The sequence below is a fragment of the Aotus nancymaae genome, unplaced genomic scaffold (assembly GCF_030222135.1).
Source record: "Aotus nancymaae isolate 86718 unplaced genomic scaffold, 86718_ANA_hifiasm-v0.15.2.pri h1tg000016l, whole genome shotgun sequence".
In the NCBI taxonomy this organism is placed as follows: domain Eukaryota; kingdom Metazoa; phylum Chordata; class Mammalia; order Primates; family Aotidae; genus Aotus; species Aotus nancymaae.
Window position 1 is genome coordinate 32,485,565 of NW_026988428.1, and position 19,772 is coordinate 32,505,336.

The following is a 19,772-nucleotide window of genomic DNA, read 5'->3' on the forward strand; positions in this document are numbered from 1 at the left end:
TATATTTTGTTTAATTTTGTTAACTCAATTTTATAGACCAATGGCATTTACTAGTCTCAAACCTAAACAAAGTCCAGAGCAATCACTCTTTCCACAAGAGCTACTGGTGTGGCTTAAACAGAAAAATGAAGGAAATCAAGAGGCTGCTATGCAAACATTATTAGGAAGGATTATTACCAAAAACAAAAACTCCCTTGCCCCCCAAAAAATCTTTCTCCAATATAAGAAAACACACAATTCCATTTATTTATTTGATAAAGGACAAGCCACTCGTTCATTGTAAGAGGCTTAAATAATCTAGTGCCACAAATCCATAATTTTTCTCCAATCACTTACAAATGTCAGACCTCTCAATTCATCACTCCCCAATCACTGACTTCTAAAACCAGGAGACAGTTTTCCTCCTATTTTATTTTTGAGATAGAGTTTGGCTCTGTCACTCAGGCTGGAGTGTAATAGTGCCATCTCAGCTTACTGCAACCGCTGCCTCCCAGGCTCAAGCAATCCTCCCACCTCAGCCTCCTGAGTAGCTGGGACCACAGACATCTACCACCATACCCAGCTAATTTCTGTATTTTTGGTAGAGAAGGGGTTTTACCATGTTGCCCAAGCTGGTCTTGAACTCCTAGGCTCAAGCAATCCTCCGATCTCGACCTCCCAAAGCGCTGGGATTACAGGCATAAGCCATGTTCAGTCTTTTCCTTCCTTAAAAAACTCAAAAAAGGATGTAAAAAAAACAAAAAAGCTCTGGGTACATGTGCAGGATAAAGATCTGGAAGAATACATATTGGCTGGGTGCAGTGGCTCACGCCTATAATCCCAGCACTTTGGAAGGCCGAGGTGGGTGGATCACCCTAGGTCAGGAGTTCTAGACCAGCCTGGTCAACATAGTGAAACCCCTTCTCTACTAAAAATACAGAAATTAGCTGGGCATGGTGGTGGGCACCTGTAATCCTAGCACTTGGGAGGCCAAGGTGAAAGGATTGCCTGAGCTTAGGAGGTCAAGAGCAGCCTCGGCTATCTGGCAAAATTCCATCTCTACAAAAACCAGCTGGGCATGGTGGCACACACCTATAGTCCCAGCTATTTGGGAGGCTGAGGTATGGGGGGATCACCTGAGCCCAGGAGGTCGAGGCCACAGTGAGCCGTGACCACATTACCACACTCCAGCCGAGACAACACAGCAAAACCCTGTCTCAAAAAAAAAAAAAAGTATTTTTCATAACATTTATAGTGATGAAAAGCTAGAAATTATCTAGACTTCTTAATGGAGCATAGTTAAAACTACATACACATGCATGTACATCATTAAATACTAGCCAGACATTTTTGAAAAGTAGAGAATCAATCAGATGGGAAAATATTTGGGATATAGTAAGCAAAAAAAAAAAAGAGACAAAATACATGCACACATAGCTATTTATAGAAAAGAAGCGACAAATAACATTGGTTCACTAGTATACCTGTGCTTCAGTGGTCTAGACCAGGGGTTCTATGGCCTGTTATGAACAGACTGCACAGCAGGAGGCAAGCGGTAAGCGAGTGAGTGAAGCTTCATCTGTATTTACAGCCGCTCCCCATCATTCACATTGCTACCTGAGCTCTGCCTCCTGTCTGTGGCATTAGATTCTCACAGGAGCGCTTGAACCCTGTGAACTGCCCATGCAAGGGATCTAAGTTGCATGTTCTTTATGAGAATCTAATGCCTAATGATCTGTCACTGTTTCCCATCACCTCCAGATAAGACCATCTAGTTGCAGGAAAAGCAGCTCAGGGCTCCCACTGAGTCTACATTATGGTGAGTTACATAGTTATTTCATTATGTATAAAAATGTAATAATAGAAAAGTGAACGATAAATGTAATGTGCTTGAATTATCCCAAAACCATCTCCAACCCCATCCCCCACATCCATGTAAAAATTGTCTCCCATGAAACCAGTCCCAAATGGCAAAAAAGGTCTGGGACCGTTGGTCTAGAATATATCTGACAGATATTTTCTTCTTAATTTTTCTGTTATTTTTAAATTTTACTGCAACAAATATAAAACTTTTGCCATAAAATTATGTTTTGTTTTGTTTTGAGACAGTTGCCTGCAGTGGTGTAATCATGGCTCACTGCCGCCTCAACATCCCATGCTCAAGCAATGCTCCCACCTCAGCCTCCCAAGTAGTTGGGACTAAGGATGTGAGCCAGCATACTCAGCTTTTTTTTTTGGGAAAAATGGGGTCTCACTGTGTTGCCAGAGCTGGTCTTCAATCGGGCTCAAGCAATTCTCCTGCCTCAGCCTCCCAAAGTGCTGGGACTACAGGGATGAGCCACCACATCTGATTTTTTTTTTTTCTTAAAATATAGAGACAGGGTCTTGCTATGTTGTCCAGGCTGGTCTTGAACTAGCCTCAAGTGATTCTCCCACCTTACTCTCCCAAAGTGCTGGGATTACAGGTGTGAGCCACCACATCTGCTCTAATTGTTTTGTTGTTACGGAAAACACGAACACTAAAAGGTTCTTTTAACAACCCCAATCCAAACTTCAATAAATCAAAGTTACAAAATTAAATTGCATCAAAATACATAAAGACCCAGGCATGCTTGGGAGTAGGGGAAAAAAAAGAAAAAAATAATAAGAAAAACAGATGTGTAATTCATCTCCTACCTCACTTCTAGTATCAGGAAGGGATTCCTGAGGATGCAGACAAGTATGTGCCACCTTAATGACATGTTCCAATTTTTTGGGCTGCTCCTCCACTTTAGCTGCTAGAAACAAGGCTGCTGGGGCCACAGACTGGAGAGAAAATAAATCACATTTATTATCAATTTATTCATTTTTAGATCAAGGTAGATCTAAAGAGGAGCTACGTCTCAAATCAACTTATTTGCTTGCCTCTACTTCGTCACCTCTTTACACTTTTCCCCCAGCTTTTAGTATCTTCCCCTCTCCTATCCATTAATCCATGTCCACTTCCAAACACCAATTCTTTGACAAACTCTCATTAAAAGCTATCTATGGGAGAAGCTATTAGATGTAAACAGACAGTTTTCTATTTAAAATTATATTCTTTATTAAGTTTGTATCAAATCACTCGATACAATTTTTTTTTTTTTTTTAAAGAGGAAGTCTCGCTCTGCTGCCCTGGTTAGAGTGCAGTTGTGCGATCTCGGCTCACCACAACCTTCACCTCCAGGGTTTAAGCAATTCTCCTACCTCAGCGTACCCAGTAGCTGGGACTACAGGTGTACACCACCATGCCCAGCTAAATTCATTCATTTATTTTTTTTTTTTGAGACAGAGTCTCACTCTGTCGCCAGCCTGGAGTGCAGTGGCACAATCTCAGCTCACTGCAATTTCTGCCTCCCAGGTTCAAGTGATTCTCCTGCCTCAGCCTCCTGAGTAGCTGGGATTACAGGTGCACACTATCACGCCTGGCTAATTTTTGTATTTTTAGTAGAGATGGGGTTTCACCATGTTGGCCAGTATGGTCTCAATCTCTTGATCTTGTGATCCACCCACCTTGGCCTCCTAAAGTGCTGGGACTACAGGTGTGAGCCACCAGCCTGGCTAATTTTTGTATTTTTAGTAGAGACAGGGTTTCACTATGTTGGCCAGGCTGGTCTCAAACTCCTGACCTCGTGATCCACCCACCTCGGCCTCCCAAAGTGCTGGGATTACAAAAAATTAGCCAGGCATGGTGGCACACGCCTGTAATCCCAACTACTTGGGAAGCTAAGGCAGGAGAATCACTTGAACCTGGAAGGCGGAGGTTGCAGTGAGCTGAGATGGCACCATTGCACTCCAGCTTGGGCAACAAGAGTGAAACTGTCTCAAAAAAATAAAAAAATAAATAAAATACAAGCACTGTACCTATCACAGTATTAGAAATACACTGTACTGACGCCAGGCGAGGTGGCTCACGTCTGTAATCCCAGCACTTTGGGAGGTTTAGGTGGGCGGATCACGAGGTCAGGAGTTTGAGACCAGCCTGACAAACATGGTGAAACCCTGTCTCTACTAAAAATACAAAAATTACCCGAACATGGTGGCGCATGCCTGTAATCCCAGCTACTCAGGAGGCTGAGGAGCAAAATCACTCAAACCCAGGAACCCAGGAGGCAGAGGTCGCAGTAGGCCAAGATCACGCCACTGTACTCCAGCCTGGACAACAGAGCAAGACTACATCTCAAAAAAAAAAAAAGAGGAAAGAAATACACTGTAACTTGGTCTGAGTAGTGACTACATATAATAATGCAAAATGATAATGCAAAATTTAATCAATCTGTATGATTCAGATTTTTGTGCTTTCCTGTATGTCATACCCCAATAAAAATTTTCAAAACAAAAGAGAGACCAGGTGCAGTGGTCCACTTCTGTAATCCCAGCACTTTGAGAGGCCAAAGCAGGTGGATCTCCTGAGCTCAGGAGGTCAAAGTCAGCTGGGGCAACATGGAGAAACACCCTCTATAAATACAAAAAAATTAGCCAGATGTGGTGTCACACCTGTAATCCCAGCTACTCAGGAGGTAGAAGTGTGGGAGGATCACTTAAGCCTGGGAGGTTGAGGCTGCAGTGAACCGAGATCACATCACCGCACTCCAGCCAAAAAAAGAAAGACAGAAAGGCAAGAGCTCTAGGCTCCAAAACACTACAAATGAAGAAATACAAAAAAAAATGAGAAAAATATTCACAACAGCTCTAATATACAAACCTGACAACAGCTCTAATATATAAAGAGCTCATATAAATAAGATAATCATAATAATAAAAAGAGGCCAGAAAGGATGGGCGTGATGGCTCACATCTGTAATTCCAGCACTTTAGGAGGCTGAGGCAGGAGAATCACTTGAGCCCAGGAGTTCAAGATCAGCCTAGGAAACATAGCAAGACCCTGTCTCCAGAAAAAAATGAAAAATTAAAAAAAAAAAAATTTAGTACCCATCAGTCTTGTTCACTAATGTATCCCTAGTGCCTGATAAGTAGTTAGAACTCAATATATATGGCTGGGCACAGTAGTTCATGCCTTTAATCCCAGCATTGTAGGGGGCTAAGGTGGGCAGATCACCTGAGGTCAGGAGTTGAAGACCAGCCCGGCCAACATGGTGAAACCTTGTGTCTACTAAAAATACGTAACTTAGCTGGGCGTGATGGCACAGGCCTGTGATCTCAGCTACTCAGGAGGCTGAGGCATGAGAATCACTTGAACCCAGAAGGTGGTGGTTGTGGTGAGCAGAGATTCCACCACTACACCCCCTGGGCAACAGAGGAGACTCCATCTCAAAAAAAAATTTTTTTTTTCAATAAATAAATGTTTCTTTTTTCTTTTTGTTTTTTTGAGACAGAGTCTTGCTCTGTCACCAAGGCTGGAGTGCACTGGTGTGATCTCAGATCACTGCAACCTCCGCCTTCCAGGTTTAAGTGATTCTTCTGCCTCAGCCTCCCAAGTAGCTGGGACTACAGATGTGTGCTACCACACCCAGCTAATTTTTGTAGTTTTAGAGAGACAGAGTTTCACCATATTGGCCAGGCTCATCTTGAACTTCCTGACCTTGTGATCCACTGCCTTGGCCTCCCACAGTGCTGGAATCACAGGTGTGAGCCCCCTGGCGCCAGTCTAAATGTTTCTTAAAGTAATGAGTATGTGTTGTTTGTTGGGGTGGAAAGAAAAGGACCCTCACCTATAGTGCTGGAAACAATGTATAATCTTTCAGTAGGCAAACTGACTGCTATGAAAATGTTTATATATTGTATACTTTGGGCACAGCAATTCCATCTATAGGAACTTATATTAAAATGCATATGTAAGCACACTATATATGTACAAGACTATCCCATGAAACATAACCTACAACATAATGAACTAGAACAACAACCCAAATAGCTATCAATAAAGAGCTGATTAAATAAACTATAGTAACTACACAAATACCATGTGGCAATTTAAAATAATAAGAAATCCAAATAATTATAATGAGAAATCAATATGGAAAGATGTCAGACACATACTGTTACATGACAGAGGCAAGCTGTGCAACAGTAGCATAGCAAGATGCGATTTTTAAATAGAAATACATAAGTGGCCAGGCGCAGTGGCTCACGCCTATAATCCCAGCACTTTGGGAGGCCGAGGCAGGCAGATCACGAGGTTAAGAGATCAAGACCATACTGGCCAACATGGTGAAACCCCGTCTCTACTAAAAATACAAATATTAGCCAGGCATGGTGGTACATGCTTGTGGTCCCAGCTACTCGGGAGGCTGAGGTGGAAGAATCGCTTGAACCCAGGAGGTGGAGGCTGCAGTGAGCTGAGATTGCATCACTGCACTCCAGCCTGGCAACAGAGAAATAAAAAAAATAAATACATAAGTGCAAGTTTATATGCACAGAAAAATGTCTGGCCCATTATATACCAAACATTTATCAATGCTTATCTCTGGGTGGGATTATAGAGGAGTTTTCACTTTCCACATACATTTCTGTACTGTCTTAATTTTTACCATGTGAATTTATTATAATACCTTTGGTGTTTTTTTTTTGCTATTTTTGTTATTGTTTTTGTTGTTGTTTGAGACAGAGTCTCACTCTGTCACCCAGGCTGGAGTGCAATGGCGTGATCTCGGCTCACTGCAACCTCCACCTCCCGGGTTCAAACGATTCTCCTGCCTCAGCCTCCTGAGTAGCTAGGATTACAGGTGCGTGCTACCATGCCTGGCTAATTTTTGTATTTTTAGTAGAGACAGGGTTTCATCATGTTGGCCAGGCTGGTCTCATACTCCTGACCTTGTGATCCACCCAGCCTGTAATACCTTTGTAATAAGACACACACACACACACACACACACACACACACACACACACACATGCCTGAAGACTTGACAGGATATATAACATATCAATGCCACACTGATGATTATGCCACACTTAATGTATTAAGTCCTCTCAAATTTAAGTTTGGATTCATCACACCTAAACTTAGAATTAACATGTTAAAAGGTGATATTAAATCTGGAATCTATTGACTCCAAAATGTACCTAAAATCAATTCTCTGAAAAGGATCAACAACTTCAAATTAATCAATGGATTTTGAAAAAGGTCATGACGTCCAAAAGAATATCCCTACACTAGCCAGGTGCAGTGGCCCATGCCTGTAATCCCAGCACTTTGGGAGACTGAGGTGGGAGGATAGCTTGAGGCCAGGAGTTTGAGACCAGCCTGGGCAACACAGCATTTTTTAGAGACCTCCTGTCTCTAAAAAATATATAAAAAATGTTAGAAAGAATATCTCTGTATTAGATAATTACCAGATCATTCATTTATTCAGTAAGTTTACTGAAGCTGCTTTATTTTTTTATTTTTTTTTTTGAGACGGAGTCTCAATCTGTTGCCTAGGGTGGAGTGCAATGGCACAATCTCCGCTCACTGCAACCTCCGCCTCCCAGGTTCAAGCGATTCTCCTGACTCAGCCTCCTGAGTAGCTGGGACTACAGGCGCGTGCCACCATGCCCAGCTAATTTCTTGTATATTTAGTGGAGATGGGGGTTTCACCGTGTTAGCCAGGATGGTCTTGAGCTCCTGACCTTGTGATCCACCCGCCTCAGCCTCCCTAAGTGCTGGGATTCCAGGTGTGAGCCACTGCGCCAGGCCCTGAAGCTGCCTTAGAGAATATACGGAAAAGGGAGTCTCTGTCCTTGTTAAGCTTAACACATAAGAAATAAAAAGATATGGCCAAGCATGGTGGCTCACGCCTGTAATCCCAGCATTTTGGGAGGCCAAGGCAGGTGGATCACAAGGTCAGGAGCTCAAGACCATCCTGGCCAAGATGGTGAAACCCCATCTCTACTAAAAATACAAAAGTTAGCCAGGCGTGATGGTAGGCGCCTGCAATCCCAGCTACTTGGGAGGCTGAGGCAGAGAACTGCTTGAACCCAGGAGGTGGAGGTTGCAGTGAGCCGAGATCTCACCACTGCACTTCAGCCTGGGTAAAAGAGCGAGACTCTTGTCTCAAAAAAAAAAAAAAAAAAAAAAAGATATAATTTAAAAGATAAAAATGGGGAAATATATATTAATCTATACATGAAGAGTGGACAAATTGACTTGAGATTTTCTTCCCCACAGATTTCAAGTCTTTATCATTATAAAAGGGAAGAATTATATAGAAAACCTTCAGAATTGGCAAAACAGCTAGGAATTTCCTCTTCAAATTTCACTTTTTAACCACTCACTACCTTCTATTCAGTGCTACCAGATAGCCTCATTAAATGCTAACAGGCTTATCTCTCTCTTAATAAGAAGGGTGTACTCTTTGCAATCAGAGGCAGAGCATAGCTGTAGGGCATGACTAGAGGTACAGGGAATAAGGGTAGAAGAAAGCCAACCAGATTGGATCATCAGCAAAAATCTAAATTCACAAATCCAAAGTTTCCTGTGCAGTTACTCCCAATTGTTTCTGCCAGTTATTTATATTTCAGGGGCTATGTCTAGCTTCATAGACTCTTTTTCTACAGCACTAAAAAAAAAAAATCTGAAAACCCACCATTTTAAGGATATGAAGTAAGCTTCCTCAAAGGCATAACCTTTTTCTTTTTTCTTTTTTTTGAGACAGAGTTTCACTCTTGTTGCCCAGGCTGGAATGCAATGGCGTTCTCAGCTCACTGCAACCTCCGCCTCCTGGGTTCAAGTGATTCTCGTGCCTCAGCCTCCCAAGTGGCTGCGATTACAGGCATGTACCACTACACGGGTTATTTTTTTGTATTATTAGTAGAGATGGCATTTCTCCATGTTGGTCAGGCTGGTCTCAAACTCCCGACCTCAAACAAAGTGCTGGGATTACAGGCGTGAGCCACTGTACTGGCAGCATAACCTTTCTCTTAAAACAAAAAAATGGTGAAATATTTGACTCATAAATCCATATGAAGTATATGGCTAGGTGGCATGGCTCACGCCTGTAATCCCAACAGTTTGGTAGGCCAAGGTGGGTGGATCACCTGAGGTCAGAAGTTCAAAACCAGTCTGGCCAATATGGTAAAACTCCAACTCTACTAAAAATACAAAAATTAGCCAGGTATGGTGGCACATGCCTGTAATCCCAGCTACTTGGTAGGCTGAGGCAAGAAAATCACTTGAACCTGCGAGGCTGAGGTTGCAGTGAGCTGAGATCACTCCAGCCTGGACAACAAGAGCAAAACTCCATCTCAAAAAAAAAAGGAAAAAAAAAAAATCCCTATGAAGTTTTCATCAAGTTATCCCTATTACCTTGCATTTTATTAAGTAAATATAGTCCTTCCTAGAACTGGGATTATCACTATGCATTCACTCCCAAGTCATTTATAATAATGTTAAATGGGACCATTTCAAATAGCAACACTGAAAAGATCACTATTTATAATTCTGTACAAAAAAAAATCTCTTTATTAGTATTATTTTATTCTTCCTGTTCTAATTTTTTTTACTTTTTTTTTTTTTTTTTTGTATAAACAGGGTCTCACCATGTTGCCCAGGCTGATGTTGAACTCCTGGGCTCAATCAGTTCTCCCAACTGGACCTCCCAAAGTGCTGTGATTATAGGTAAGAATGAGCCACCGTGCTTGGCCTTTTTTTCATGTTCTTGAAAGTCATTTTCCCAGTTATTATTATACAATGTATCTTCCCCTCCAACCACTGACTGGAATTTTATCAAAGGCTTTTAGGAAAATCTAAGTAACTTACATTTACTTCTTTTTGCTGTAACCATATTACTATAAACTACTTAAAAATTAATGCCAGAAATGGTGGCTCATGCCTATAATCCCAACATTTTATAAGACAAGAGGTGAAACGATCTCTTGAGCCCTGGAGTTTGAGACCAGGATGGGAAACATAGGGAGACCCCATCTCCACAAAAAAACATTTTAAAATTGCCAGGCATGGTGGCAGGCCTGTGGTCCCAGTTACTTGGGAGGCTAAGGCGGGAGGACTGCTTGAGCCCAGAAGGTTGAGGCTGCAATGAGCTGTCATCAAGCCACTGCACTCCACCAGGGACAACAGGGCAAGACCCTGTCTCCCTGCCCCAACGAAAAAAAGAAAGCTACTCCTAAATTATACATGATTTCCCCTTTAATGTTACTCCTCCAACCCCGAAATGTTGACTTTGATGTTTGATAATCTTTTTTTTTGAGACAGGGTCTCACTCTGATGCCCAAGCTGGAGTGCAGTGATTCAATCTTGGCTCACTGCATTCTCAACCCCTTGAGTTCAAGCAATCCTCTTGCCAGCCTCTGGAGTAGCTAAGACCAGAAATGCATACCACCATATCCAGCTAGTTGTTTTTTGTTTTTGTTTTTGATGTTTTGTAGAAATGAGACCTCACTATGTTGCCCAGGCTGGTTTTGAACTCCTAGGCTCAAGTGATCAGTCTCTCAAAGTGCTGGGATTACAGCTGTGAGCCACTACACACGACCTAATCTACTTCTTTGGAGAATCTACATGGATGTACTAAATCCACTGGACAACTAGACACTTTACAGGAAAACTGAAATGCTGGATTCAGAACAGCAACATGGCACATAATGAAAGTGATCAACCCTAAATTCTAAAGTTCAAATCATAGTTCAGTAGCAAAGACCAACCACAAATGGAACAGGTCGTTGGAATCGATCAGAAAAGGATTACACCATATAAAAAAAATTATACTTACATTTCGATGGAATTGTGTGAAGGACTGAATCATGTAGAATCGATGCATGTATACTATAGCAGTGTTGATAGTCAATTGTGAGCTGAAGTGTTCAAGTTAAGATCCAAAAACAGACAGGTATAATTCCGGAAAAGATAACCTCTATCTCCTCCCAAAAGGATGAAATGGCCAAGCAAAGTAGATGCTACTAAATGAAAATCGTACTTAATCTCTCCAAATCAAAGAGTAGCTCTGTTTTAGTCCACCAAATTATTAACTGCCAACTGAGCTTAGCACAATGCCTTACATATAACATATTTAATATAAATGTACTGAATAAATAAACTTCTCAGAATGTATGGATGTAGACAGATTTTTTTTAAAAACTATGTAAGGCCTGGCTGGGTGCAGTGGTTCACGCCTGTAATTGCAGCACTTTGGGAGGAGGCTGAGGCTGGTGGATCACCTGAGGTCAAGAGTTTGAAACCAGCTTGGGCAACATGGTGAAACCCCTCCTCTACTAAAAATAAAAAATTAGCAGGGCGTGGTGGCAGATTTCTACAATCTAACATGATTTACAGCACCTGCCCTGATCTGGTCCATAGTTATGCCTCCCCTATCTCACCTTCTAAACTCCATCAACTATTTTCTTTTCTTTTCCCTTTTTTTTTTTTTTTTTTTGATGCGGAGTCTCATTCTGTCACCCAGGCTGGAGTGCGTTGCACAATCTCAGACCTTTGCCTCCCCGGTTCAAGGGATTCTCCTGCCTCAGCCTCCCAAGTAGCTGGGACTACAGGATGCACCACATCTGGCTTTTGTATTTTCATTAGAGACAGGGTTTCACCACGTTGACCAAGCTGGTCTTAAACTCCTGACCTCAAGTGATCTGCCCACCTCAACATCTCAAAGTGCTGGGATTACAGGCATGAGCCACTACACCCGGCCTAAATTATTTTCAGTTCCACTTCTCTCTGGCAACGAAGCCTTCTCATGTGGTGATCTCTGGGACCAGGAACTTTTAAAATTATTTCATAATTCATTCACTGAAGAAGGAAAAAAAACTTGTAAATGCCTTACCTCTAGACTTCAGCAGACCACATGGGGTAGAGAGATGATGCAGTCCCAAATGATAACATAATAGCCTTTTTTTTTTTTTTTTTGCGTCATAGTCTCACTCTGCTGCCCAGGCTGGAGTGCAATGGCACTGCAACCTCTGCCTCCCAAGTACAAGCGATTCTCTGCCTCAGCCTCCCGAGTAGCTGGGATTACAGGCGCCCGCCACCACACCTGGCTAATTTTTGTATTTTAGTAGAGACAGGGTTTCACCATGTTGGCCAGGCTGGTCTTGAAACTCCTGGCCTCAAGTGATCCACCGGTCTCGGCCTCCCAAAAAGAGCTGGTATTACAGGCATGAGCCACCGAGTCCAGCTGACAACCTTAATGACAACACACATACAAAAAGGAAAGCGTTTTAAGGATACACTAAAATAGAATTTTTTTTTTTTTTTCAGACAGGGTTTCACTCCTACAGTCAGGCAGCTGGAGTGCAACCTCCGCCTCCCAAACTCAATTGATTCTCTGTCGTCAGCCTCCCGAGTAGCTGGGACTACAGGCAAACACCACCGCATCCAGCTAATTTTTGTAGAGACGGGGTTTCGCCATGCTGCCCAGACTAGTCCTGAACTCCTGAGCTCAAGCCATCCGCCCGCCTCGGCCTCCCAAGTGTTGGGATTGCAAGTGTAAGCCACCGCGCCTGCCCCTGAAATAGAATTTCAAACAAAAAGGTTTAACTCCGTACTGACAGGATGCTTAGGAAACAAACCTGGACATCAGCAGGAAACAAACTGGCAATAAAAAAGACACCCATTTTGAGATGAACACATCCTGAAGATACAAACATTATTGTCAGCCACATATTTAAATAGAAGCTACACCCTAGAAAATTTTCACATACAGAGTGGAAAGAATTTCAAAACTATACTGGTTTCCTCCACCACAAAATAAGTGTATTTACTGACAAACAAAAATATGTAGGAGAAGTTACCTCATTGGTTTTTGTTTTTTGTTTTTGAGACAGAGTTTCGCTCTTGTTGCCCAGACTGGAGTGCAACGGGGCCATCTCAGCTCACCGAAACCACGCAGCCTCCTGGGTTCGAGCGATTCTCCTGCCTCAGCCTCCTGACTAGCTGGAATTACAGAAACCTGCCACCACGCCGGGATAATTTTTTTGTATTTTTTTTTTTTAATAGAGATAGGGGTTTCATCATATTGTCAAGGATGGTCTCGAACTCCTGACCTCAGGTGACCTACCCGCCTCAGCCTCCCAAAGAGCTGGGATTACAGGCACGAGCCACCGCACCCGACCGTTACCTCACTTTTGAAACAGAAAATGAAATACACACCAGCACTCTAAATAACTTAATATCTTGTAAATGACTTAAAACATTAGATTCGTGGGTATACACCCCTACAAACCTAAACATCTTTCTTTCCTCTTAAATTCTATAAAACAGCAGCTACTAACTGAGCATCTGAATGCAAAGCATTATGATGGACACAGAATCAAACACAGGAGGTATCATCCCATTTTACAGACAAGACCAAGAATTTGACAGGTCACTTAAACAGCTAGTAGATAGGAGGAATGCATTTTGGACCAAGGCTGAGGCATTAATTCCAGACCACCCTTTATAACACTTTCAGGTACTTAATTTCTCGAAATTTACACACTAGGTTTGGGAGGCAGCCGTCAACAGAGAAACCTCTGCCAGACACAGACTCCTAGGGCACAGAGGAAAATAAGTATCTTAACATCACCAGAGCAGATCAGAGCACAAAGAGAGAGCTGGAAGGGCTGGTTAAAACACAAAGCCGGGAAGGATACGAATTCCCAGCAAGGTTGGTGGCACGGGAGAGCGAGCGGGAAATCAATTCCGCCTCGCTTCCCTAGCGCGAACTGAGTTTCAGCCCGCCCATTGTGGGTTCTCCCAACTAGACATCCAGGTCCTGCCCACCTTCTTCCCCACTTTCGTCCCCTACCAGAGCCTGAGACCTGGACGCCAGAGCATGGCGGGACCAACTCCAAGGCCGAAGGCCTAGGCCGCAAGGATACACATTAAGACGCTGCCCCATTTCCTGGAGCAGATTGGCCGCCTGCTGGCGATTAGAAAGTTCTTTATCTGGGTCCAGGCCAAAACGACGGGACGGGCTATTTTCCAGCTGTTCTCGAGTAAAATACCACCGTTTGTTGTTGTTCTTCCTGTCTCCCTCCATAGTGCTTCAACCAGAAGGCAGCGGCGGAGGCTGCAAGCACTTCCCAGCGTCACCTACGAGGCGACCCACATCCGCTGTGCGGGGGCAACTGCGACTTGACGAACTTCCGCTAAACGTCGACCGCCGGGCTGTGACTCGCTTCCGTAGAGGAAGCAAAAGTCAAAAGGACCTACTTCCGGAATGTACCTCGCTATACCCCCGGAGCCGAATTAACAGTCAGTCTACGACCAGCGAAAAACTGTAAGGCGAAGACGCAGGCGCGTCACGCGAGGTGGGGTTCGAAGTTCTCATTTAAACACCGCGTATCTTCTCGCGAGACCAGGACTGAGCGTTGGCGCCCGGGCTTAAGCTGCGAGGACGCAACTGTAGTGGGATGAGGCGCCCGCCCACGCGCCGCTTGGCGGTTCTTGGGAGAACTTCGTTTGTGATGGCAGTGGTGATATAAAATGGGGCGGCAGCTGGAGAACTTGAAAGAGAGAATAGGTGAGGCTGTCAGAAACTAAAAAAGAGAATCCAATGGCAGGGCTCTCTCGTATATCGGAACATAAAGCAACTAGAAAGCTGTTACATTGTTGGTAGCAATGTGAAATACGACAACCCATTTGGATAGGTCGCTTTAATGTGTAGACGAAGCCATGAAAACATTTTCACGTTTCGCCACAGCGATCCAACTTAAAGGGATAAAATGAAATTAGTAACCTTAAGAGCTTACATGTCCCAGGCATAATACTGACTTAAATAAACTGTTTCATTTATTCAGCACAACTCTAAGAGGTAATTTTTAAATCTGTTTGCGATTGGGTGAACTAAATCTGCCCCTTGAGTGTGGAAGGCCTCCACCACTACCCCTCACTTACATGATTTTCAAGTTCCTGCCCTCTCTGAAGATATATCCCAGCTCCAGCCTCTGATAACTGTTTGATCCTGGGCAAGATAGTTGACCTCTCTGTGCCTCTTTTGTGTGATAAAACCTATGTTTTAGATTGTGAAAGGGAGTAAAGATTTAATGAATGAAAAGTATTTATAATAGTACCTAGTACTTATAATTATTCAGTAGTTCTTATTGTTACAATATTTGTTACATTGTATTGAAATTGAAGGCAAGAGCAATGCCTTCATTTTTGTATGGCACCTGCCTAGTATGGCCCTGGCCCTAGTAAATAGTCCTTAAATCTTTGTCAGATAAATGCGCAGAACGCCTCACAATACAGAAACAGGGTCTGGTAGTTTGCCCGCACTACATCACTAATAAGTATAGATCCTAAATCTAATTCCATTGATCTTTCCATTCATGCAAGCTGTATTCTGGCTTTTCTGGAACCACATTAGTTTACCTTGATTAAATTTGAGTAATTTTAGATAGATTCGGATAATATTAGAATCCTTTGTCTTGCTTTGACAATATTTTGGGTTTTGTCATTTCTAGGCATGGGTGATTTTACTATGTTTGATCACCCATGCCTAGAAATGAATTAGAATGATTATAATTCATTCTCAGAAGTGTTTCTTTCCATTTCGGGTCACCTCTGCCATATTCTGCCTGTAGTTAGTATTAGCTCTATTTTGCCCTGGAGAAATTGAGGTTCAGGAATTAAATGACTTACTTCTGGTTATAAGGTAAAAGAACTTAGGATTTCAAACTTCTTCCCTCTCAGACTCTTTAGTTTTAATAGAATAAGCACCTATAAAATAGGTTATTTAGTAGAATAAGCACTTTTTCAGTTACATAGTCATGTATGTTGTCTTTTAAACAGTTGTGTTAGTCCATTTTCACACTGCTGATAAAAAGATACCTGAGACTGGACAATTTACAAAGGAAAGAGGTTTAATGGAGAATGGAGAACTCACAATTCCACATAGCTGGGGATGCCTCACAACCATGTCAGAAGACAAGGAGGAACAAGTCACATCTTAAGTGGATGGCGGCAGGCAAAGAGAGAGCTTGTGCAGGTGAACTCTCATTTTTTTTAAAACCATCAGATCTTGTGAGACTCATTCACTATCATGAGAACAATGTAAGGAAGACTTGCCCCATATTTCCATCACCGCCTGCCACGTTCCTCCGAGGACACATGGGAACTGTGGGAGTTACAATTCAAGATGAGATTTGGGGCACACAGAGCCAAACCATATGAACAGCCAAGATCATTTCTTCCAGATTCCTCTTGTCTAATTTTCTGACTTGTGCTTGGTTCTCCACTTTTTCTCTTGGCTTAATAACTCCATATTGAGTTTGCTATCTTGGTTAAGTATGCCACTCTTCAGGGCATATGTTAGCCTTTAAATACACTTTAATACACACTGCCCTTAAAGAACAATTGACAAAATTTTAAACCAGAGGAATTTCCTTTTTAAAAAAATATAAATACTACTCCATTTCTTGTAAGTCATACCTATAGGTCTACTCCTCCTATTTACTAGAGACTAATCTTGTTCTGAGTATAGGATTCTACTGCATTTCATAGCGTTTTGGGGGTTTTGTTTTTATTATTTTAAAATTTTTATTTTTTCTGTGAAACTGCTTCAGAAGGTCCTAAGAACGTGTGCCCCTCTTTTCGTTTGTACAGATGGGATCTTGCTATGTTGCCCAGGCTGGATTCAAACTCCTAGGCTCAAGTGATCCTCCCAACCTCAGCTTCCCAAATAGCTAGGATAATAGGCACATGCCACCACACCTGACTTTTAAATACTAGAATATGTCACTTTTTTGTGTTATCAACAATATAATGGCTTTAGACATGATACACTTTTTTTTTCCTGAGACAGACTCTCATTCTGTCACCCAGACTGTAGTACAGTGGCATGATCTCAGCTCACTGCAACCTCACCTCCCAGACTCAAATGATTCTCCTGCCTCAGCCTCCTGAGTAGCTGGGGTTACAGGCCTGCACCAACACACCCAGCCAACTTTTGTATTTTTAATAGAGATAGGGTTTCACAATGTTGCCCAGGCTATTATCAAACTCATGGCCTCAAGTGATCCAGCCCACCTCGGCCTCCCAAAGTGCAGGGATTACAGGTGTGAGCCACCATGGCCAGCCAGGCATGATATACTTTAAAACTTTATCTGAATTATTAACATTTTCTCTATCCCTTTCTTAAATTGAGACAATCAACAAAATGAATAAATCCAGCTTTGTTTATAACATCTGCCAATTTCTGTGATATAAATCCTCCCACCATGCCTGATTTCAATATGCCCATATGACATCACTGATCACAACATTGGGAAAAGAGGCACACACCATCACATAGTATTTTCTCCAGACAGATACGATAGGGAGTTCCAGTTTCCAGTCTGACAGGTAAAGAGCTTATTGGTGATCACTCCCATTCTCACAAGAAGGAAAAAGCCAAACAAACTAAAACTTAACAGCCCTTCTTATACCCTTCTGAGAACTGAGGTCCCTTCACCCCAAAATCTGAAGAGACATTGCAACTCAAGTAGGTAGAACAGAGAATCATGACATACGTGGAGGAAAAACCACTACTGGAACCAGCAACTGGTAGAAATACTTATAGGACAATTGACAAATTGCTGGAGACTGAACATAGACTAGCTTGAGATATTTTTTTAAACTCTTAGGCACCCAGTGTTAAGGCGTCCCCCACATTTTTGCGAGTTTGCTTCCAACAGGAAGAGAGAGAAGTTAGCCATTTTGAAATAGAGCATTCTATTTTCCTTAACAAAAGCCTGTCTTCAAGGGAAACTGTCGAACAGAGCCTAACCAATGTGGGAGAAGGGATATACCCAACAGAAGCCTCCTCTAGTCTTCCTGTTTCATGTGAGGGAGGGAAAAAAATGAGACAGTTGTGAGGGTCATAGCCCAAGGACACATGTGCAATAAAAGACAGACCTAATAATAGAATTGCAGAATGCTTTCCCTTACCCACATTAATAGGTCTCCTGTATAATAATGGGATTATAACAAAAAACTGCAAGGCTCTGACGCTATTTCAGGAAGAGTCTCTAAGGAAATTCAAAGAGCAGGGGAGGCAAAAACAAGGACACCATAGGAAATTTTAGCATCTAACACCTACAGCTATATCAAACAGTAAACACAACCTAATTCCTAGCCATATAAACAAAACCTGACCCTTACCCAATACATCACGTCTAACTTAAATCAATTATATGGCATGCTAAAATGTAAATATATATACAATCTAGAAAGACAAAGCAAGGCCAACAGCAATGGCTCATGCCTGGAATCCCAGTATTTTGGGAGGCTGAGGTGGGCAGATCACCTGAGGTCAGGAGTTCGAGACCAGCCTAGCCAACATGGCAAAACCCTGTCTCTACTAAAAATACAAAAATTAGCTGCGCAAGGTGGCAGGCACCCGTAGTCCCAGCTACTCAAGGGGCTGAGGCAAGAGAATTGCTTGCACCCGGGAGGTAAAGGTTGCAGTGAGCTGAGAGCGTGCCATTGCACTCCAGCCTGGGCAACAGAATTGATACTCCATCTAAAAAAAGACAAAGCAAGCATCAGAACCAGACTCACATATGGCAGAAATTTTGGAATTACCGGACTGAGAATTCAACTATTAATATGTTAAGGGTACTAATGGAAAAAGAAGACAACATTCAGGAACAAAGGATAAAGTAAACAGAGATTAAAACTCTAAAGAATCAAAAGGAAATGCTAGCGATCAAAAACACTGTAACAGAAATGAAGAATGCCTTTGGTGGGCTCATCAGTATACTGGACACGACAAAGGGAAAAATCAGTAAGCTTGAAAACATGTCAATAGGGACTTCCCAAACTGAAAAACAAAGAGAAAAACAAATGATAGAAGAGTGGAATATCCAGATACAATGGGAGTAAATAAACTCATGAGCATAGATAAGAGTAAAATAATCAGGAAGAGATGAATTGTTAGTATTTACTACCTTTATTTTATTTTAAGACAAGTTCTGGCTCTATTGCCAGTCTGGAGTGCAGTGGCACAATCTCAGCCCACGACAACCACCACCACCCAGGCTTAAGCTATCCTGTCACCTCAGCCTCCTGAGTAGCTGAGACTACAGGCACATACCACCACACCCAACTAATTTCTGTTGGCTTTTTTTTTTGGTAGAGACAGAGTTTTACCATGTTGCCCAGGCTGATTTCAAACTTGTGAGCTCAAGAGATCCATCTGTCTCGGCCTCCCAAAGTGCTGGGATTACAGGTATTAGATACCATGTCTGGTGTACTACCTTTATTTTTAATACAACTTTTTCAATTCTAAGTTTAGTTAATTTAATTTTTAATCCCTTAACAACCAGTTCATAAAATTAATGAAAATTTAACAAGCTTTCAAAAGTCACTATGAATTGGCACACCACTGCTGAAACAAAAACTCATTGAAAGTATCCTATTCAGATTTTTTTTCCTGAATATAAGGCTGGACTACTAAGACTTAAATACTGACTTAAATTTTTAAAAGACTTAAATACAGGCTCATGCCTGTAATCCCAACACTTTGGGAGGTCAAGGAGGGCAGATCACTTGAGGTTAGTAGTTCGAGACCAGCCTGGTCAACCCTGACTCTACTAAAAATACAAAAATTAGCCAAGCGTGGTGGCACGCCCTTGTAATCTCAGCTACTCGGGAGGCTGAGGCACGAGAATCGCTTGAATCTGGGAGGCAGAGGTTGCAGTGAGCCAAGATTGCACCACTGGACTCCAGCCTAGGCAACAAAGGGAGACTCAATCTATAAACAAACAAACAAACAAACAAACAAGATTTAAATACTGTTTGTCACATTTCCATTATGCACTGAACACTGTTCTAAGGACATTTGCATATATTATCTCATTCAATTTTCATAAGTATCAGGTAGATACTGTCTTTGCCATTTTTTAAAATTTAA

General features: G+C 42.2%; 2 protein-coding genes across 3 annotated transcripts in view; one reads left to right on the forward strand and one right to left on the reverse strand.

Annotated features, from left to right (window-relative positions):
• The window catches only part of CCNT1 (cyclin T1), a 31,148-nt gene extending 16,994 nt beyond the window's left edge, over nt 1-14,154 (reverse strand). The window contains exons 1-3 of one of the 2 annotated variants that reach the window (XM_021665969.2): nt 13,756-14,151; nt 10,665-10,746; nt 2,656-2,784 (exon numbers count right to left, since the gene is read on the reverse strand). In XM_021665969.2, coding sequence (XP_021521644.2) covers nt 2,656-2,784; nt 10,665-10,746; nt 13,756-13,916 — 372 coding nt within the window. In that variant the 5' untranslated portion in view covers nt 13,917-14,151. Of the gene's footprint in view, nt 1-2,655; nt 2,785-10,664; nt 10,747-13,755 lie in introns of both variants that reach the window. The other variant, XM_064377015.1, reaches the window with a different exon arrangement.
• Nucleotides 13,889-19,772, forward strand: part of SPMIP11 (sperm microtubule inner protein 11) — a 41,706-nt gene continuing 35,822 nt past the window's right edge. The window contains 1 exon segment of the mRNA XM_064377020.1: nt 13,889-14,399. Within this exon segment, the coding sequence (XP_064233090.1) occupies nt 14,363-14,399 (37 nt within the window). The 5' untranslated portion in view covers nt 13,889-14,362.